General features: G+C 40.8%; 1 protein-coding gene across 1 annotated transcript in view; it reads left to right on the plus strand.

The window, feature by feature from the left end:
• The window catches only part of MRPL3 (mitochondrial ribosomal protein L3), a 186,069-nt gene that overhangs the window by 53,957 nt on the left and 111,538 nt on the right, over window positions 1–20,574 (plus strand). The window contains exons 5-6 of the mRNA XM_029589336.1: window positions 4,930–5,029; window positions 14,128–14,188. Of these exons, the coding sequence (XP_029445196.1) occupies window positions 4,930–5,029; window positions 14,128–14,188 (161 nt within the window). The remainder of the gene's footprint in view (window positions 1–4,929; window positions 5,030–14,127; window positions 14,189–20,574) is intronic.

Here is a 20,574-nt window from a genome sequence, read left to right on the forward strand (position 1 = left end):
AAGTTTGCATACCATAACTGGTGTTTTCTGTAAATAGCAAGATGAATTAGCCATACTAAATACCTGTCTGGCTCCCTAGAGAGTCAACTACCTAGCTAGAACTAGCTCTAAAATCGACTGAGGAGGCTCCCGAAGCATCACATGAGTGGAAATTCCTGCACATGTTCAGTAGAGCTAGAGAAAGAGATCTGTTTGAATCTGCTGGATGACATCACCCACATGTAATGTCTAATTCATCATACTATTTACAGAAAACACTATTTGTAAATAAAGCAAGTTTGCTTACCATAGACTTATTTTGTTTTCCAACACTCTAAGTATAAAAATTTCACTTTGTAACAATTTATCCTGTATTCATTGTACAGGAACAGATCTTGGGTAAACTGTGCATTTTTATTAGAATCATAACAAAAATACATTTCTTACCAATACTTGGTTACACATTTAATTAACTAGACAGGCTAATTGATTACTGTGTAATAGGATAATGTATATATTACAGCATATCTTGGATATACAGTGACACTTAAACATGTTTGAATTTGTATGTTAGAAGTCTATTACCAGTGATGTCATCATCAAAGCTTCAGTTCATGATAAGCATCAATCTCTCATAATTCAACCAGAGCTCTCAGAAGGCTATTATATAGGTTGAAAGGAGACCCACAGGTTCATTGTGTCCAGCTTCCTCCTGCCAAAAGAGCGCTCTACATCTTTAGCAGATACTACAAGGGTAAAAATGTCTTTCCTGAACTCTAAGTTTAGTGAATGGCTCAGAATTGCTGAATTCATCCTTTCCCTAGTGTGTAACTATACCATTAATACCTATTAATATTTTTTTCTTCTAAAAACTTGTCTAACTTGCTTTTGTATTGATTTAGTGTTGTAACCATAACTATTTTCATAGGACAGTGAGAACTTCTAGCCAACAGGGAGGTTGGTGTCAAAGTCTCTAATTTGGAGAAATTAAATGAAGTCGTGAGTAGACTACTGTGTGAAGTCAGTGTTTACATTCTGCTTGTTATGGTTGTGAGGTGTTGGAGTGGATTCTTGGGTACTGTGGTGATGGCCACTCCCATGGGGAGGAGCCCCGTGAGGAACCGCAGTAGTAGGTTAGACTCTATACACGCAGACACAGAGAAGTTGTATTTATTGTACAGCTCGATGGTACTGCCTGGGGAGCGGGCAGCAGTGAAGGTAACCCAGTGAAGTAGTCCAGGGGTCCTCAGCAGAGGAGACCAGTCTCACACTCGAGTAGGTGATAGGTAGCGCGGCGTAGCAGGGACAGGTCCCGGATGTAGACACAGAGTGCTGAAGCTGAAGGTGACACACACTGAAAGGGTTAGTACTCACTGAAGCAGAAAGCTGTATTGTTGAAGGTCCTGGCAGGCAGACGTTGTTCAGTGGCAGGCACCAGATTAGGGAGAGCAGGCCCTCAAGGAGCGAGTACCCGGTATCCCAAGATAGTTACCTGAAATAGAGCAGAAGGGCCCCTGAGGAGCGAGTACCCAGGTTAGTGAAGAAATACCCTAAAGGGCAGAGAGCTTCCTGCGGCAGCTGGGAAGCGGCAGAGCAGCTTAGACCGGAGGCAATCCAATCCTTGCTTACTCAGTTTGTTAGCAAACGAAGGGCAGGCTAAATACTCGGATGGCATGACGTCACTCAGAGGGGACACCCCCGAGGGTCCCGCCATGACGTGGATAAAGACATGGATGGTGTTCGCGCGCGCACCCTAGGAGGCCCTCAGGAAAATTATGGGGAACACAGTTGCCTTTGCCGATCCAGGGACACCGGAGAGAGCAGCATGAAGATGCGGCAGCAGCCATCTTCCAAGGCTTGAGAGAGAAGGAAGAAAAGTGAGGCACAGAGGTCGAAGCCGTCTGAGACCGGACGCAACACTGCTTATAGAAAGAAAATAAGTTGGAGTGAACTGTTTTAACCTGGTATGAAAGGCTGAAACACAGTATGTGAGAGAGATTTTAAATTTGCCTTAGGTTTTGCCAAGATGTCTTTATCTCGCCCATATAAATTATTTATTCTTTAACAGGCTGTGAAAAATTCCAGATCCTAGAGCCTGGGGGTTTTAATTTGGTTGTTGGCGGATGAAATTAGTTGTGTGCTTGACCAGCACAGTAGTTGTTAAATCAGGATGACGTTAAAGAGAAGGCAGTGACAAAGGGAAAAGTAGAGTTTGAATAAGTTATTGACTTTAATGGCAAGATTTTCAGTTTTAGGGAACTAAGCATCTATCACTGCATTTCTGTGTAGTGTTTGTATGACAAAGAGGATATAGGTAAAAGAAAGGTTGAGCAACCTTTAATCAATGGTCAGACAGATTCTGAGGTCTATATGGTAAAATAATGAGTTTTATAAATAGCTAGTTCAACAGGGTAGATGAAATCAAACAAATTATTGTGCAAGATTTTTAACGTCATTTTCTTAAACTCCAATTAAACAAGATTGTGCCTCTTTAAATGCTTAGTTTTAGGCCACAACATTTCACTCACAGAATATGCTAGTGATCAGGGCTGGAAAAATCTGGGGAGCAGGTTGCTCAGCTACCTAAAATTTAATGCCTAGCACCTGCTGCCTCAGCTGATCCCAGGCCGATTTGCTGCCATCAGTAGGGGCCCAGCCTAAGAAAACACTGCTGATGTCAGGGACCCAATCCTAGAAGCAGCCGCCACTGCTGTCAGAACCCAGGCTGAGATTTTGTGGCCTGAATCTGCTTCCTATCACTAGTGTCATAGGGGTTGAGGGGGGCACAGGTCGAAGTCAGAGCTGGAGCCGCAGAGCCTGGAGAAAAGGGAAGAGGGGCAAAGGGGAATAGAATACTGGAAAGGAGGAAGGGGGAAAGGTGGAGATAATACTTCAGTATGTATATCCTCTACTTTCCTTGCTGATAAAGACTCTCCTGAAGCTCCCACAGGACAGGGGGACCATTATCCTCATAGCCCCTCATTGGCCGAAGCAGATCTGGTTCCCCCTCCTGCAGGATCTCTATCCGAGAACCGATCAGTCTGGGGACTTCCCCCGACCTCATCTCACAAGATCAGGGCAGGCTGCGTTGTCTCTGGCCTGGATGTTATTTATTATTTATTATTTATTTAAAGACTTTTATACACCGAAGATCATGTACTAGTACATATTGCTTCGGTTTACAGATAACCAGCATTAGAATTACCATATACATGGTGTACATAGAACCATAAACAATCAACAGTGTACATTAATAAATAAGGAATACATTAAACATGGAGTATTACGCATTAAAACATGTTGAGAGGCTAATTCTGCAGCCCCTTGACCTGAGGGACAATGATCCGGGTCACGATGGCTTCCACAAAGCCTTCCACCAGGAGGTCTTATGGCCTGAAATGGAGGAGGTTTTCCATGTACTACATCTGTCAATACGGGCTTGAAAACTAACTCTATATGTGTACACCCGAGTGCTATCTGTGCATACCACCAGGGTGTGGACAGTTCACCCATCTCCATAGTGTGGCATTTCATGCGAGGTCTGCTTCAGTTGAAGATTCCCTTGCGGCCTCTGGCTGTGCCCTGGTGCCTCAATGTGATGTTGGCTTAGCTCATGATGGATCCTTTCAAGCCACTGCACTCCTGGGACCTGATGTACCTGACCTGGAAGGTCATGTTTTGATTGTGGTCACTTCGGCGCACAAGGTCAGTGAGCGTACCCACCATACCCTAAGTTCTTTCTTGACAGGATGGTTCTACGCACACACCCAAAATCCATCGCCACCTTAAGCAGGAATTTTCCTCTTAACCAGGCCATCGTCCTAACCACCTTTTTTCCCAGGTCTCATTCACACCAGGGCAAATGGATTCTGCACAGCTTGGATTGCAAGAGAGCCTTGGCCTTCTACCTGGAGCGAACAGCAGGTCACAAGCAGTCTACGCAACACCTCTCTTTTGACAAGAATAGATTAGGCGTTGCAGTCACCAAGCAGACCCTGCCTAACTGGCTAGCAGATTGCATTTCCTTTTGATATGCGCATGCAGGACTGCAGCTTGAGGACCATGTCAAGGCTCACTCTGTCAGAGCCGTGGCGGCTTCGGTAGCCAACTGGAGAGCAGTCTCCGTAACTGAGATCTCACGGCGGTGGTATGGCGTTCTCTCGACACTTTCGCAGCCCATTACTGTCTGGACAGGGATGTCTGACACGATAGCAGCTTTGGCCAGTCTGTCCTCCGGAATCTCTTTCAGGTAAAAAACCCAATTCTTCCTACCTATGGCCCATTGTTCGGGTTCAGGCTGTCTCCCTCTGTAACCAACAGCACCAGTGTTATTGTTGTGCCCGTTGGCACCTGGTTGGATGTGTGTTGGTCTTTCTTGTTTGGGAACAACCTGTAGTTAGGGATTCACCCATATGTGAGGACTACCATCCTGATTTGTCCTAGGAGAAAGTAGAGTTGCTTACCTGTAACAGGTGTTCTCCTAGGACAGCAGGATGTTATTCCTCACAAAACCCGCCTGCCACCCCGCGGAGTTGGGTTTCTCCTATGTTTATTTTATTTTTCATAATTCAATGTTATGAGACTGGAGAGGGGACCCCAAGTGGACGCGTAGATAGTGGCAAGCTGGGCATGCTGAGTTTTCCGTGTTGGGCTCCATCTGATGATGTCACCCATGTGTGAGGACTACCATCCTGCTGTCCTAGGAGAAACACCTGTTACAGGTAAGCAATTCTGCTGTATCACTGGATCAAAATGCACCACACTGTTATACAACAGGATTGACTTCAGCTGAAAACCAGACTTCATAGGCAAAAATGCAGCATATCCCTTGCTAAAAATAATGCACATACTTGTTTTTTAGTTGACATTGATAGTAAGTTTTGATAATTTAGTTATACCGATCCCTTATCCACGTAAGATCATTTCTTATAATGCTGTTCTCTCTTCTAGAGGTCAGAATCTGTGCTGGAGTTTTTCCAAGAAGCTGGAGTGCCTCCAAAGCAGAAAATTACAGTATTTAATGTGACAGAAAATGCCATACTTAAGCCAGGTAATCTGCTCGAATTGGAGATTCATTATGTACATGCTTCATTTTAACAACATTGCCATACTATGCAAGGCGACAAGTGCTTTGTAGTTCAGGTTAAAAAATACACGGCAACTGTGCTAACTCCTTTGGTTCATCATTTAACCTTTTTTTTTAAACAATTTTTTTTTTTTTTTTTTTTTAAGAGAAATAACTCCTGTACTAATTTGAATTTGTTAGCTCTTGGGCAGTTTTTTTTTCTGTTCTTTTGGGTTTCCAATTCAGTCGGAACTGGCCTTTCTGTGCTACAGCGCCATTATTGCAACTATCCATGTATTTTTCTCATATTTTATATCCTTTCTCTGCTCACATTAATCCAGTCATTGCCGTGACAGTCCTCAGCCAGAAAGTGGAGACCATGAACTAGGACTTCTTCCAGAGCCCTGCAGTCATGAACCTTAAATCCAGTCAGTAGGTGTTATTGTTTTGCAGTGTGACTGACCCAGGGAACGGATAACCTACCTAGGAGCTGAACCAAGATCCTCTGCAGGGTAGTACACATTTCTACCATTGTGCCACAGGGCTGGACCATCTTGTTAAATCTTAGTAGGCTAGTTTGAAATGGTGTCAAGTTTCTGGCGAATTTGGATTTGATAATCTAGAAGTTGTACACATTGTATGCATGGTCTTCAAAATATCTACTAGGACTCAAATGTGTTAGAAATCTTGGAGAACAAACATTTAACATTCAATAAGTCAGGATGTGATAGAATTAATTGGCTTGCTAGACAGATTCAGCTGCTAGCAGCCTCTAATTCAATAAGAGCTAGAAGTCTTAGGGGAAATGCAGGCACTTAAGTAGCCAGTTCTGTTTGATGGCTATAGGCTTCTCATGTTGATTGGATCAATGCAACAGGTTGGTGGTAGCAGAAAGGTTACTGGGACCTAGGAGGCTGGATGTTCATGTAACATCTGTGCTTGTGTTGTAGTTGGATATGGTTGGGGAGAGGCGCTGGGGTGAAGAGAAAAAGGGGATCTTGCATGTTCAGCTACAGTGGAGGAAGCTGTCAAAATCTGTCTGGCAGCTGGAATTTACAGTGCCAAACGTTTGTGAACTCCAAATATAACGAAGAGTTCTGACCATGATATACCATTGTTTAATTGAAACATGTCTCTCTTTCTTATGCAATAAAAAGGGTATAAATTAAACAATTCTGTGTTTCTTGAGACACAATGTACAAAGTAGGAATGTTAAGACTAATTCATAATCAATGTGTGCAAAATAGTAACTGATCCCCTAATTTCCTTAGTACACTGAATTGGCTAATTAGAAACAGGTTCTTAAAGAATTGGATAAAAAGTAAACCATGCTGCAGTGTAAGTCTGCACAACTGATGAGTTTGATCTTCATAAATGTTTGTGGGAACGCTTCATGCCGCGATCAAAAGAAATTTCAGAGACCCTATAAAAAATACAATTGATGCTCATCTGCATGGTGCTGCCCTAGGTGAACTTTACAGCTTTCCACCCCCCTTCCCCCATCCTCCCACACACAATTAAAAATTCTGCATTTACAATAAGATTTTAAATGAAAAAGGACTTTCTGAGGTAAAAATGGCACTATAACATATTATATTTACATGCACTACTGTGGTGCGAAAAGGAGCCAATGTGGTATTAGGCCTATTTTTGCACATGTTGTATGTGGTTCTTGGCTTTAAGGAAGACACGAGTAAACTGAATTATAATTACAATATAGAAAACCACCTATACCAAAACAACACTAGCTGCCAAGACTCAATCAGTAACAGCCCTTCCGATGAAAAAGCAACACTGCAAATATTACACCAAGCACTAAAACACCAACACACCTGTCTTGGTCCTTGTTCCGATATATATTTCTAAGGGGAGAGATGTCATTAACGGATTACTGATTAAAAGTTGTTCTCCTGGCATTAAAAAAAAAATCATGTCACATAAGTTAACACATTAGAGCTCCTAAGAGGTAATGCATTTATTGAGCTCAGTTAATTATTATGAAATCAGAACCTCTGAATTTGTCAGATAAATTCAGACTAAGTATGTTTAAATCAAATTAATTCAGATCGTCATTTGATACAAAAGGATGACATTCAAAGTGATTACTTACCAAGAGTTAAAATTCTTTGCCAAAGCTTTGGGCGTGCCATAATCAGCATAGGACAGCAGCAGCCTCGAATAACTGGAATGGCCAGTATATGTACCTTCTTTGCTGTGCACTTTTAACAGTTTACAATTAGCATGTAATTGGTTAACATAGCAATCCTTTAACCTTGTAAGTTATTAAACTACTAAATGTACAAGAAAATATTGCTTATCAAATACACTACATTGACATCTGTGTGCTTTGATCAAGTATAGTAATTCCATCTAATTGACAAAAGGAACACTTGATTTTACTTTAAGCTTTTTTAATATATATGTGTGTGTGTGTGTGAAGCTTCTAATATTTAAATATATTGTAATAAATGCAATACTAAGATACAGCATCTTTCTTCTTAGGTTCAAAAGGTTATAAGGAATTAGTTATTTATCTAAGTCCGGTGTTAATTGTAAAGCAATTACTGGAAATTCTGCCATGCCTGGGACCTAAATTGCTCCTAAAGCACTGGCTGGTTTCCCAGCCCTAACAACTGAAGAAAAAAATGTCTCTTAAACTAGAACTTCACATTTAGAGACAGCTTTGTCACTGGTCATTTTTAGATTAAAAGTGATTCAAAACAATTTAAAATAATTCTGAATGGGTCAAGAGTTTATTGGTTTTCATTTTTTAAAGGTAAAAAGGAACAAATACCATGTCTCACCTCCTTTTAGGAAATGGAAGAAGTCAGGTTGCTATAGATCTCTACATGGAAACTATATGCTAGCAGAATACCTCACCTTGATCACACATGTAGAATACAGAATAAAGAGATCATAAAGTGTTCACAGAAATGTGCAGAGAAAAGCTAAACTGAAAACCCAAAGATAGACTCTGACTGCAGAGTAACAATGGAAAAACAGAACTATTACCCTTCCTAATGAAACATTAAACAAAACAAGAAATATAAAACATTACGCATAATAGTGAGGCTATACTAATAAAAATAAATATTTCAAAACAGCTGATGAATAATAAAAAAAAAAAAACCAAAACCTCGTACAAATGTTTTGAAATTTCTCAAACATCAATAAAATATTTTTAAAGCAGGCATACATATGAGGATAAGTCGGTAAGCAAGTCACAAATTTCTCTACTAAGGTAATAAAACATATATCTGTAATGTTGTTATATTCCATAGATGGCAGCACCTTACATAAATAGTTATTTAAACTGTGCATGCGCAGGGGCTGTGTACACAAGGAAAATAGCTGCCGTGTTGACATTGTACGGTTGAAGAAAAACGTGCTGTTGTCCGATTTTTATGGGCTAAGGGCTTAGTGGCAAAAGACATTCATAAAGAAATGTATCCAGTATATGGAGAGAAATGTCACTCGCGTAAAGCAATTTATAACTGGACCAATAAATTTGCACAAGGACGTGCCAACGTGAACGACGAAACCAGACCTGGTCGACCTGTAGAGATTGCGACAGAGGCAACTGTGAAGCAGGTTGAAGAGATGGTTCAAACTAACCGGAGGGTAACAGTTGACGAAGTTGCCAAAGAAATTGGGTGTTCTCACGGATTAGCATATTCCTTAGTGCACGATGCATTGAACTTTCGCAAAGTCTGTGCAAGATGGGTTCCCAAACAGCTGACCGAAGACAATAAGAACAACCAGATGGGTGTCTGTTTGGAAAATCTCTGCCATTATGCAAATGAAGGTGAATCAATGATGGCACATATTGTTACTGGTGACGAGTCGTGGGTACACCACTATCAACCAGAAGCGAAACGCGATTCCATGCAGTGGAAGCATCCACTATCACCGAAACCGAGAAAGTTCAAGCTTGTGCCTTCTGCAGGAAAGGTGATGTTGACTGTGTTTTGGGACAGAGATGGGATACTCTTAACCAGTTTTCAGAAGCGTGGTGAATCTGTTAATTCGGCTTCCTACTATGCTACTCTATTAAAGCTTAAAGGAGCTATTCGTAGAAAACGCCCAGATCTGGAAAAAAGAGGAGTGCTGATTCTTCACGATAATGCCAGACCACACACTTCGAATGAGACTCATCAGACAATTGCAAACCTGCACTGGGAAGTTCTTGAACATCCACCATACAGTCCGGATTTGGCACCCAGCAATTTTCACTTGTTTGGCAAACTGAAAAGCCATCTCGGTGGTAAACGTTTCACCAGCGAGGAAGAAGTGGAACAAGAGGTGAAGCGCTAGTTACGATGCCAGCCAAAAGACTTTTAAGCAGAAGGTTTTGACGGACTTTTCAAACGCTGGGACAAATGTATAAATGTTCGGCGATTACTTTGAAAAGTAGTTGGTTTTTCCAGAAAAACTCTTTGTGACTATATTCTGTATATTTCACAGAAAATAATTCATCTTTTGCATTTAAATAAATTTCATGAATATTAATCCCATGTATGTTTGTGACTTACTTACTGACTTACCCTCGTATAATACCCAATAGATCTATGGTACCTCAGAACTTGTGGGACTTTTACTACTAGCAGCCCACTTAACTGTTGCCATCTTTTGAAAGCACCATCCATGTGTGGAGCACTGGCAGGTTCAAGTACGGGATATAGCTGACATTGAGCAGCTATGATATACACTGAAGAACAAGCAGTTTAAAATGGTTTGGGAGTTGTATCATCGGTATCATGCCATTGTTATGCCATAGATGTTTTTCACTCAACTCACAATTAAACTCTGGAATTTGTTGCCAGAGGATGTGGTTAGTGCAGTTAGTATAGCTGTGTTTAAAAAAGGATTGGATAAGTACTTTGAGAAGAAGTCCATTACCTGCTATTAATTAAGTTAACTTAGAAAATAGCCACTGATATTACTAGCAACGGTAACATGGAATAGACTTAGTTTTTGGGTACTTGCCAGGTTCTTATTGCCTGGATTGGCCACTGTTGGAAACAGGATGCTGGGCTTGATGGACCCTTGGTCTGACCCAGTATGGCATGTTCTTATGTTCTTACCTGCCATGATTATATTTTGATTTGTTTTTGTTTATCCTGAATATATGTTGACTGTGCCCTTGTAAGTGTTGATTACTGATGTACTCCTTTGTTCTCACTAAATTTTGTATGCCAAAAAAGTTGGAAAAATAGTTATTAAAAAAACCCCCTCCAATAATACCCAACAATTAAAACTGCTAAGTATAATAAATCCTGCACATAAATAATCTCTGATGTATCTGAATTATTTAAATATTAGATAAACTTAGCACAAGTTTGAGAGGTCAGAATTAAGTCCCTTTTTTGAGGTAGATTATAGGTATTTTTTGCATAAACTAAAATTATATATTTTAATTATCTAGCAGCAAAATGTAGTTCTTTATGTTTATTTAAGAACTTGGAGAATACTCTATGCTTTCTTAATATCTTTCACTTCCAAGATTCATAGCCTCTAAATTCCCATCTTAGAAATAACCAGCTGGTCTTACGTATACCCAGGTATGTCCATGTAGTCTGTCTCGCTCTCTCAATTCCAGGAGGTCTGTTGCAAGTCTCGGGTTAGTATTTGGCCTCTGCATTCGGACAGCCAGCTATATCTCCATCAATAGGCAACAGGTTCACAATATTCTACAGTCCAAAGATAACGGGTTACAGATAAGTCACCACAGGCTTGAGACATGCAGGGAGACTGAAACACTGGCACTGGGCAGGCAAAGTTCAAGTAGGAACTTCAGTAAGTTGGTAGGGAAAATGTCAAGACTGCAAAAGCTAAACCTCTGGCTGGAAGCTTTGGCTTAAAACTCATGAAAGCTGGAGGCCTCAATCCTGTGTCTTGAGTCATTGTCTAAGGGTTCTTCTGTCTCTCATCTGGGCTCCATGCAAATGAATAGGATCCCTCCAGCATAGGATTGGTGAGTTTTAGAAACTGTTTCTGGCTCAGTTGGAATATTCACACAGATTTCAGGTAATGGCATGCTGAAAATAACCTGATTTAACTAGGATAGGCCTTTTAATTAAACTTAAGCTTGGTCAAGTCATTGTCTAGTGGTACTAGCCAATTAAGAAAACATGTTCAGTTTATCTAGCACTTGAAGGTGGTGTTATCAGAGCAGCCTGACCTTGCAGTTTATAAGTGAAAAAGTTTCACATGGTTCTGTCTTCCATTTTGTGTGGCTTGGCCTGCATTCAATTTGGTTCATGGTTGCACACACTCCTTATTCAGAATGACTGGCTTGTCCATCCAGTCTGCAAAAGAAAAAGTTGAAGACTATAGTGACTCTGTTCAGAAAGTAGTTGTCCTGCCAAGATCACCCCAAGAGCAAAGCAAAAAATCATACATGAAACTGCAAAGAGTCTCAAGCTAACATCTAAAGATCTGCAGGCTTCTCTCACTGCAGCTGATATGTAACAACCATAAAAACAATTTTAAAAAATACCCTGAATGATAATGGTGTTCATGAGACCATAACTAGGAAGAAACCTGTACTTTCTATAAAGAACACTGCTGCCCATTTCAGGTTTGCCAAAGAATATTTGTGTGGACCGACAAGACTTCTTGAATAATGTTCTCAGACAGATGAGTCAAAAATTGATTGAAAACTTTCTGGCCAAGATCAGCACATCCCCCATATCCTTAGAAGGTAGCAAAAAGAAGACTACTTCACGTTCAACATCCACACTGTGAGAGCTAGCAACGGCAGGTTTGAATGGCAGAGTTTATCTTCCTGAGTGATGAGAATTGGAGTTATTGCTAAGGGAATCTGAGACTGACTGGACAGATGGATGGGATATGGATACCATACTTGTTTTGGTCAGGCTCTTGCCATCAGGGTTACCCTCACCTTGTCCTAAAATAATCTTCTGGACAGTCCTGGTATGCATAGAATAGTCCAACACTCCAGTCTAGCACAGAAGTATTGGGAGCTGATCTGTAATGCTTGAATGCATGGAGTCAAAATTTCTTGACCTTCCTGTTATCTTCTGCAGCAAACAGGTCAAATACCATGTGCCCCAACAGCTAACAAGTCGTCTGCAATCCCTTGGTCCAAAGACCACTCATACAGTTACAGCAAACTATTGTGCTGTCAACTTTCTTTCCAAGACTACATTTGTATAAAGGAGAATGGGTTTTTGTGCCTTGGACTGCAAGAGAGCCCTAGCATATTGAGAAGAACTCAACCTCATCATCAAGCTTCTCAGCTGTTCATATCTTATGATTCCAACAAGTTGAGAAGGGCAGTTGCCAAACAAACTCAAACTCTAATTGGCTAGCAAATTGTATAGCACACTGTTACATCCTGGCTGGCATGCATATTACACTCTGTCAAGGTTAATCAAGTGAGAGCCACAATGACTTCAGTGGCTCATCTGAGTCACTTCCATTGACGTAAATGCAAAGCTGTTACTTGGTTGTTAATTCACACTTATGCCCACTACTGTCTAGACAACTTGCCTCAAAGAGACAGTAATTTTGGGTAAAGAGGTCTGTGCAATCTGTTCGCCCATTAGCTCACTTTCCACTGGTGGGATCCAAGTTGTCTTTTTGAACAAGTTAATATAAATCGTTTATTTACTCTCAGATAATAGGAGAACCAGGGAGCACTCCATGAAGTTAGCAAGTAGTTCATTGAAAACAAATCGAAGAAAATTATTTTTCACTTGGCGCATAGTTAGGCTCTGGAATTCATTGCCAGAGGATATGGTTACAGCAGTTAGTGTAACTGGGTTTAAAAAAGGGTTGGATAAGTTCTTTGAGGATAAATCCATAAAGTGCTATTATGGTAGTTAATAAGCAATAGTAGCTTGTGATCTATGTAATGATTGGATACTTGCCAGGTACTTGTGTCTTGAATTGGCCACTGTTAGAAACAGGATACTAGGCTTGATGGATCCTTGGTCTGACCCAGTATGGCATTTCTTATAGGGTTGTTTTGTTTTTTTTTCCAGTAGTTGCTCTGAAATGCAAGCCTCAGCTTGGGACTCCCCACGTGTTACTGCTAATTCATGTCTGCTTTTTGATGAAGAAAGCAAGTTTGCTTACCTGAAAACAGGGTGAATTGGCTATATTCACTAACCGCCTGCCTTCCTGGAGAGTAGACTACCTTTCTTAAGCTCTGGAAAAGGCTGAAGGGCTCATTAGGAAGTGCATGCACATGGGACCTCCTGCACAAGTCTAGTAAGACTTTTACTGAGTTATGATTGCTACATCCATTTTGGTGCTGTTGGATGACATCACCCACACATGATGGCTGATTCATTCTGCTTTCTATGGAGAGCCCTGTTCATAGGTAAGCAAACTTGCTTTGTCTGATCCTTCCAAATACTTAATCATCATAGCTTCGGTGTTTAAGTTCTAGCCTTCAAATGGCCAGGGTTGGAAGTGCTACTGAACTTATGTTCTATCTCTTATGGGAGAGTCTGGGAAATTGTCAACTTTGATTGTATATTGGCAAGGCGGTATAAGAAAGAAATAACATTAAACTAAACTAAATCTATTTTCAACCTAGTTAATGGAGGTACTGGGCAATTAATAACTAGAATTTATTAATGCTGTAAATAGCAGTTAGAAATGTTTATATGTGGAGGAGTAGAGAGGACAATGGACACAGAGAAAGTAATATTTACTGTATAATAGGCAATGTCTTTCATACACAGATTTTTAAAAGGGTAGCATAAATAACGTAAATTGGGGTCAGTTCTTATGTGGTCTCTTGCCTTATGAACAAATAGATGCCTAGATACTTTTTTCAACAGTGATGTGCAAAAAGTCTGTTTCATAGTACAGATAAATGGCCAGCAATTTATAAGTTGCTCATCAAAAATGTGGGTTACCCCTTGACTTTGTCTTTTTCAGACATCAAGCATCTTATGACAGTCTGAGTGATTGGCTTCTGGCTAGATAGTGTCATTCAGAAACAACAAAGCAGAAAACCAGAATAGGTGCCTGTCTTGTAATATTTGCAGTAAGATCAATGTTTTGGCATTTGCTTCAATATTGCTTTTTTTAATTCTTTCTTCAAGGTACTCCTCTGTATGCTGCCCATTTCCGTCCAGGACAGTATGTAGATGTCACTGCTAAAACGTAGGTCTATTTTATTTATTTATTTATTTTTATATATATGTGTATGGCTGCTGCTTAGAATTTCCTTTTTTGTTCCTATGATAAAGTGCTCATTTTGTTGGGAATTGTTTACAGAACACAGCATTCTGCAGACTTATGTCCGTAGAGGGAATTAGTATTTGAGTAGCAGTGAGCATATATCTTGACTGAATCTGGTCAGGTTCATTCTGCTGTTCCATTACATTGATATGTATGGAAATAAAAGTTAAGAAGCAAGTAATATAAGGCTTTTTTATGGGAGAAACTTCTAAGGTTAGTCATGCCCTTCCTCTGGACAAAAAAACAGAATGGCAGAAAAATATAATTGAATCACAAAATGCATTCCAATGCTAGTATGAAGAGGAAATTAGAACCAGTTAGATGTTAGAGTGATCAGAAGGTGACACAGTAGAATTTTATGGCTGGTAGTATTTAAAAAAAAAAAAACAAAAAAAAAAAACAACAACAACAAACAGGTAGATCTCTGAATCCTTTCTTGTTGGTTCTGAAGTGTCTGATCATTTTTCCGGTGATAAGCAGTCAGAATTAGCCATGATCTGTGGGTGATGTCATCTGTTGGCACCGAATGGACTTATCTCTCCTTGCTAGTAGAGCTCTGAGCTCTACTGAGCATGTGCTGGAGTTGTTTCAAGAAGTCTCAGTCAGTTTTGTTTTTTTTTGTCTGTGCTTCACATGGACGGATCTTTTGTTTCCCCTATATTTCTTCAAGTTCAGTTTTTTTTCAACTTTTGCTGCTTGCAGCAATTTACAATAGCTCTTTTCAGTGCTACTTAGCCTTCTGGCTTAAAAAAAACATTTGTTACCTCAAAGTTTCTCGAGCTTCTTAATCATGGCAGCTAAAAGAATTTTTAGCGGCTTTAAATATCGTATCTGCAGCCAGATAATGTCAATAGCAGATGGCCACAACCAATGTTAACATTTTTCTCAATCCAGATCATGACTAGCCTAACTATGCAGATTGTGGCAGGATGTCTCTGTGCTCACAGTGATCCCAGGTAGTGAAGATAGCAGGCCTCCAGATACAAAGTAGGAGCATGTCTGCTTCCAGGAGTCACCACTCAAGCTCTTCTCGAAGCCACTGAAGTAAATCTTTGTCCAGAGCTTCTTCACACTGGGATGATCCAGACTGGAAAGCACCAGGTGCGTCATCCTAGGTCAAAGGACCCAGTCAAAGTGCCTGTCAAGGCTAAGCACCATGACTCCTTGATGCAGTCGACTCAGTCTGCGCCGGTGCTGTCCAAAAAGAAAAACTCTGACACAGCATTGGTCGAAAAGTGTGCCAATACAGGATGTGTTAAAGAAATGAAAACATGACGCATCGGTGTGCTCGATGCACAGCACACTGAAGCATTTGGCACACAATACCTTAATGCACCGAGCATCAATTTATGGAGTATTGAAGCAGAATATGAAGCATCGCTCGACACACACAACGATCCTCTGCAGGTTCCATGCCAACAGCATCATTGCAATCAGTTCCCACGGTGATGGCATGTGTTGCAAAAAGACTAAGAGATCCTTCTCATTAGTTCTGACAAGGCTCCTCACCTATCACTATAGTCTCGGCACTCTTTTGCTTCCCAACACTCCAAACACTCAATTTCTTATCCAGTACTACCGGTCCTGCCTGCTGAGCATTACATCCAGGACATACTGAGAGCTACTAGACCTACTGAGCTCTATACTAGCTTCAGCATTTCCAGGCCCAGACAGCTCCATTTGGCTTTTGCTTCCCATCACTAGGGCCTTGCCAATTTTTGCAATTATTGTCCAGAGCTTGCTTTTGCTGTCTCCAGACCCCATCTGTTCCATGCTTGTTATGGCCTCTAATCCACCTTTTGGAGGAGAACAGGAACTTGAGCTGGTTTCTGAAGAAAATGCTACTTCACTGACACCAGCACAGAGGTTGCAACAAGCAATGGATCAGATCACTGACATTGTTCTCACTTTCTTTTCCACTTTCATTCCGGAACTGCTGCTACTTTCTCAGACTCTGCTGTGGACGTATCAGATGGCTTATTCCATTCTGCCCTTTTTACCGCAGAGAATGATGCCGGGTGTTCCACCATTACCCACTTCATCTTCATTGGGACAGCTGTATGCATTGGCATCGAGTGAGCATCCCCCACCTATGTCTGCTCCTTACGAATTACAGAGCCTTCCAACTTTACCACGCATTTTAGTTCAGTGTCCCATTCCCAGAAATGTCCTCAGGCAGCTCCACTGGTATTCTGTCTAACCCACCCCAGGGCCACTGGATCATACTTCACCACCGGAAGACCTTACCTATTTCAAATTTGTAGAAATTATGGGCGCAGTGCTCAGCCTCGCAGTTCGTAAAGACCCTGACTCTAAAGCAGAAGTAATGGATATCCTCAAGATTTTGGATCTCCTAGGGGGGGAAGTGATGTCAGCTTCCGCTGATGGCCGCTTTAAAACAACAGCTACTTCCCGACCCTCCCAACTATAAATTTTGCTGAGACCTCCCTCCAGACAGTGATGGTGACCCGTTGGCGAATGGTTGATCTCGCCGAATTTTCTTATGGCAGAGCTAACCTGATTGCAAAGCAGCCCGCCGCCGGGGCCGAAGGAAAAATGGCGCAGGAAATGCAACCGAACACTGGGAACCCAGAGGAGGGGAGATTGGACACCGGGCCATTGCGGCACAAATAACAGGCATGGCTTCGGGACCTTAAAATGGAGATCATTTCAGCCTTAAAAGGTGAAATCCAGGAGGCGATTGGGGATCTCCGCAAAGAGGTAGAAGAGCTGGGAAACAGACTCCAAGAACTGGAACAAGCCACGGAGGACCAGGCCTCAGGGATGACGCAGCAGACCAAAGAGATATTTTCTAGCAGTGGCGGAACCCTTACTTTCAAAATTTTGAAGGCTGATGATAGCACTTTAAATTTACAGCGAGATTTGATTGTGAGCCAGTGTAATTTTTTCAAAAGTGATGCCACTGAATCTCGCCTCGTGCGCCCCAACACTACCCTTGCACCCCTGTTTTGGATCATCTGCAAACACCTTATAAATGTCTCAGGAAGACCACAATAGATCGCATTACAGTAGTCAACCATGGCCAATACCAAAGCATAGACTGCCAATTTTAGAGCATGAATATTAAAGAGAGACCTCAATTGATGGACCATTCTCTGCTATATGTGCTAACTTAGAAATCTGATTTTCAAAAGTCCATCCATCATCTAATCAAATGTAACTCTCAAAATATTTGTCTCATCCTTTGCTTGCACCATGTCACCTCCAGCCTGCAAACTAAGCTTTTCTGGACCACTTCCGATGTGCAAAATCTTGGTCTTACTAGAGTTCAGCTTCAAGCCACTGATTCAGCCACTTACTGACTTCCAGCAAACAATTCTTATGGTCCTTTAAAAAAGCTTCTGAATCCTGCCCAAAACTCATTAACATGTGTATGTCATCTGCATATAAAAATGGAACAAATCCAAATAAATCAAACTCCCCAATGGTGCCAAGTAAATGTTAGAAGTGTTGAGGACAAAGAAGATCCCTGTGCAACTCCAAATTTCACTTTCCGTAATAGTGAACACATACTCTGAAAATTCACCATTTTCATTCTTTCCTCTAAAACTGAAGCTAACAACTATAAAACCATACCCTTCAATCCTACTTCAGAAGAAGATAAGAGCCTTGGATGTTCAACTAAGTCAAAGATATTAGATAAATCCAGGAATACTATCATCTTTGAAGACCCTTGATCAAGATTCTGTAATACTGTTTCCTTCATATCAGCCATAATGGTTTCAGTACAACAACCACATCTAAATCCTGCCTGGGAAATATCCATTTTCCTATTTTCCTCCAAAAAATCAACTACCTGTTTCAACACAGTTTTCTTTATTATTTTAGAGATAAATGGCAAAAAAATATAAAAACAAACAAGCCATGCGGTGACATCCTGCTCTTTGGCTTTCTTTTCACTGTAGATTTACCTGGATATTTTAAGTGAAGTAGTCTTCCCAGAGATGACTCTGAGGTTATAGCCTTTTTATTTGAGGGATTCAGTTAGGACTTTGAGGTGGTGTACTTACATTTTGGGTCTGAGTATATTCACTATTTGATACACTGAGTATATATATACTGATACTTGGCAGTGTATAATGAGCTTTTTAATATGAGAAGAATGGAAGCAGGAACTGTAAAGATAGCTACATATGTGTAGTTGCTTTTCTATAGAATAATCTGAAAAATACAACTTCTGCACAAACTGTCCTGAATATTCAATGATCCACACAACGAAAAGGCACAGTAAGAATACTAAATCACAGTGAAAATAGTTATTCTGTAACCCAGTCAGAAATTGTTCTTCATTTATAGGGTGTCAGCAAACTGGATTAACAGTGTAAGACCTCCTTAATAGGAGATTATCCAGACCGCTGGATCACTCGCCCCAAGCCCAATATATGAGCAGTAAATAGCAATGATCAACAGATGCAAAAACGTTTTTAAGCACTGTTTTCTTAATGCAAATAAAATGCCTATAGGCAAATGTATATAATAAACATTATAACATCAGAGAGCCAAACCTTGATGTCAGCTGGCGTTTTGGATCTCCTGCATTAGGGCGACTTACCTGAAAATGTTGTCATCTGGTAAATCGCTCTGCCCAGATCAAACAATCTCCATAGAGTAAACAGGCAGCTTGAATCAACCCTGGATGGCGTTTAAAAATAGTCCCATATTGAAAGTGACATAGTCATCCATTGGTGTCATGATCTTGAACCGAAAAAACTTTTAGTGAACCCATTTTGCACCCAACACAAGTACAGAAACACAAATAGTCCCAGCAACCTATTCATATAATAGATGAAAAATCATAAAAATACAGATAAATCGAGATCTGAATTCAAACCAGCTATAATGAAAATATGTAAACGATGAATCCAGCACTGTTTGACTTGTAACAAGCGGCAGGAATGATCTCCCCCGTGCCAATTGTAACTAGGCATATCAATCACACAAAAACTAGCTCCTCAGACATGCCCATGTTCCAAACAATGTGGAACTAATGGTGCTGTTGGGCAACCTTGTTAAGACAACTGTGATGCTCAATCATGCGAGTACAAATTTCATGCATGGTCTTCCCAACCTAAAATTTAGCACAAGGGCACCTGATGGCATAGATGATGCTTTTAGTTTGAGAAGTTAAGGAGTGACGTAACTGCGTTCACACATGGGACTAAGCTTAGGGATAGGTCAGTGCATTCTGATTTTCAACAGGAGATAATGGAGCACCTTGCATCTTCTCTAGGACACAGGCCATATGTGCTATTCCATGTGCTCAGTATCTGTACACACGAAGGTGGTGGAGATTACACCAGGGGGCTTCCAATTACAATTATGTCATTCCTTGACTTGACAAACTAAAGGCATCATCTATGCCATCAGGTGCCCTTTGGCTAAATTTTACATTAGGAAGACCATGTGTGCAATTTGTCGCTTGATTGAGCATCACAGTTGTATTAAGGGTCACCGAACAGCACCATTAGTTCCACATTGTTTGTAACATGGACAAGTCTTTGAGGTTCTACATTTTTGAATGCTTGATGTGCCTCGCTGCAGTTGGCGCGGTGGAGATCATTGCTGCTGCTTGTTGCAGGTTGAACTGTGCTGGATTCATCATTTACATACTTTGACTCCAGCTAGTTTGAACTCAGATCTCGATTTATCTGTATTTTTATGATTTTTCATCTTGTATGAATGTTACTGGGACTATTTGTGTTTCTGTGCTTTTGTGTTGTGTGCAAAATGGGTTTACTAACATTTTTTCTGTTCAAGATCATGACACCAATGGATGGTGATGTAACTTCCGAGATGGGACTATCTTTAAATGCCATCCAGAGTGGTAAGCACCAGTTGCACTGAGATGTTCCCTGACAAAGGTGGTTTAGAGTTCAGATTCCAAGATATTCAAAATGATCTACTCCATCATAGAATTTATTTTTTGGATTAGCACAGCTGATGAAAACCCCTTTGAGCCTTTTATGGGCTAAAGTGCCTGACCTGGAAGGTCACATTTTTGGTGGCTATCACTTAAGCCTGCAGAATAAATGAACCAGGCCTTAATAATTTACCCACCTTATACTAAGCTTTAACACAATAGAGTGGTGCCTTGCATACATTCAAAGTTCATTCTTAAGGTCGTGATAGATTTCCACCTTGACTGTCTTTCAAACTTTTTTTTCCCAGGGTCATATGCTGGTAGAGGTGAACAAGAATAGCTAGAGTTGTTTCCCCTCTATCTCTGAAGTGGACTAAAGAATGTGAAAGTCCACCCAACATTTTGTGTCTTTGCCCCAATAAGCCTG

The sequence above is a fragment of the Rhinatrema bivittatum genome, chromosome 2 (genome assembly GCF_901001135.1).
Source record: "Rhinatrema bivittatum chromosome 2, aRhiBiv1.1, whole genome shotgun sequence".
In the NCBI taxonomy this organism is placed as follows: Eukaryota; Metazoa; Chordata; class Amphibia; order Gymnophiona; family Rhinatrematidae; genus Rhinatrema; species Rhinatrema bivittatum.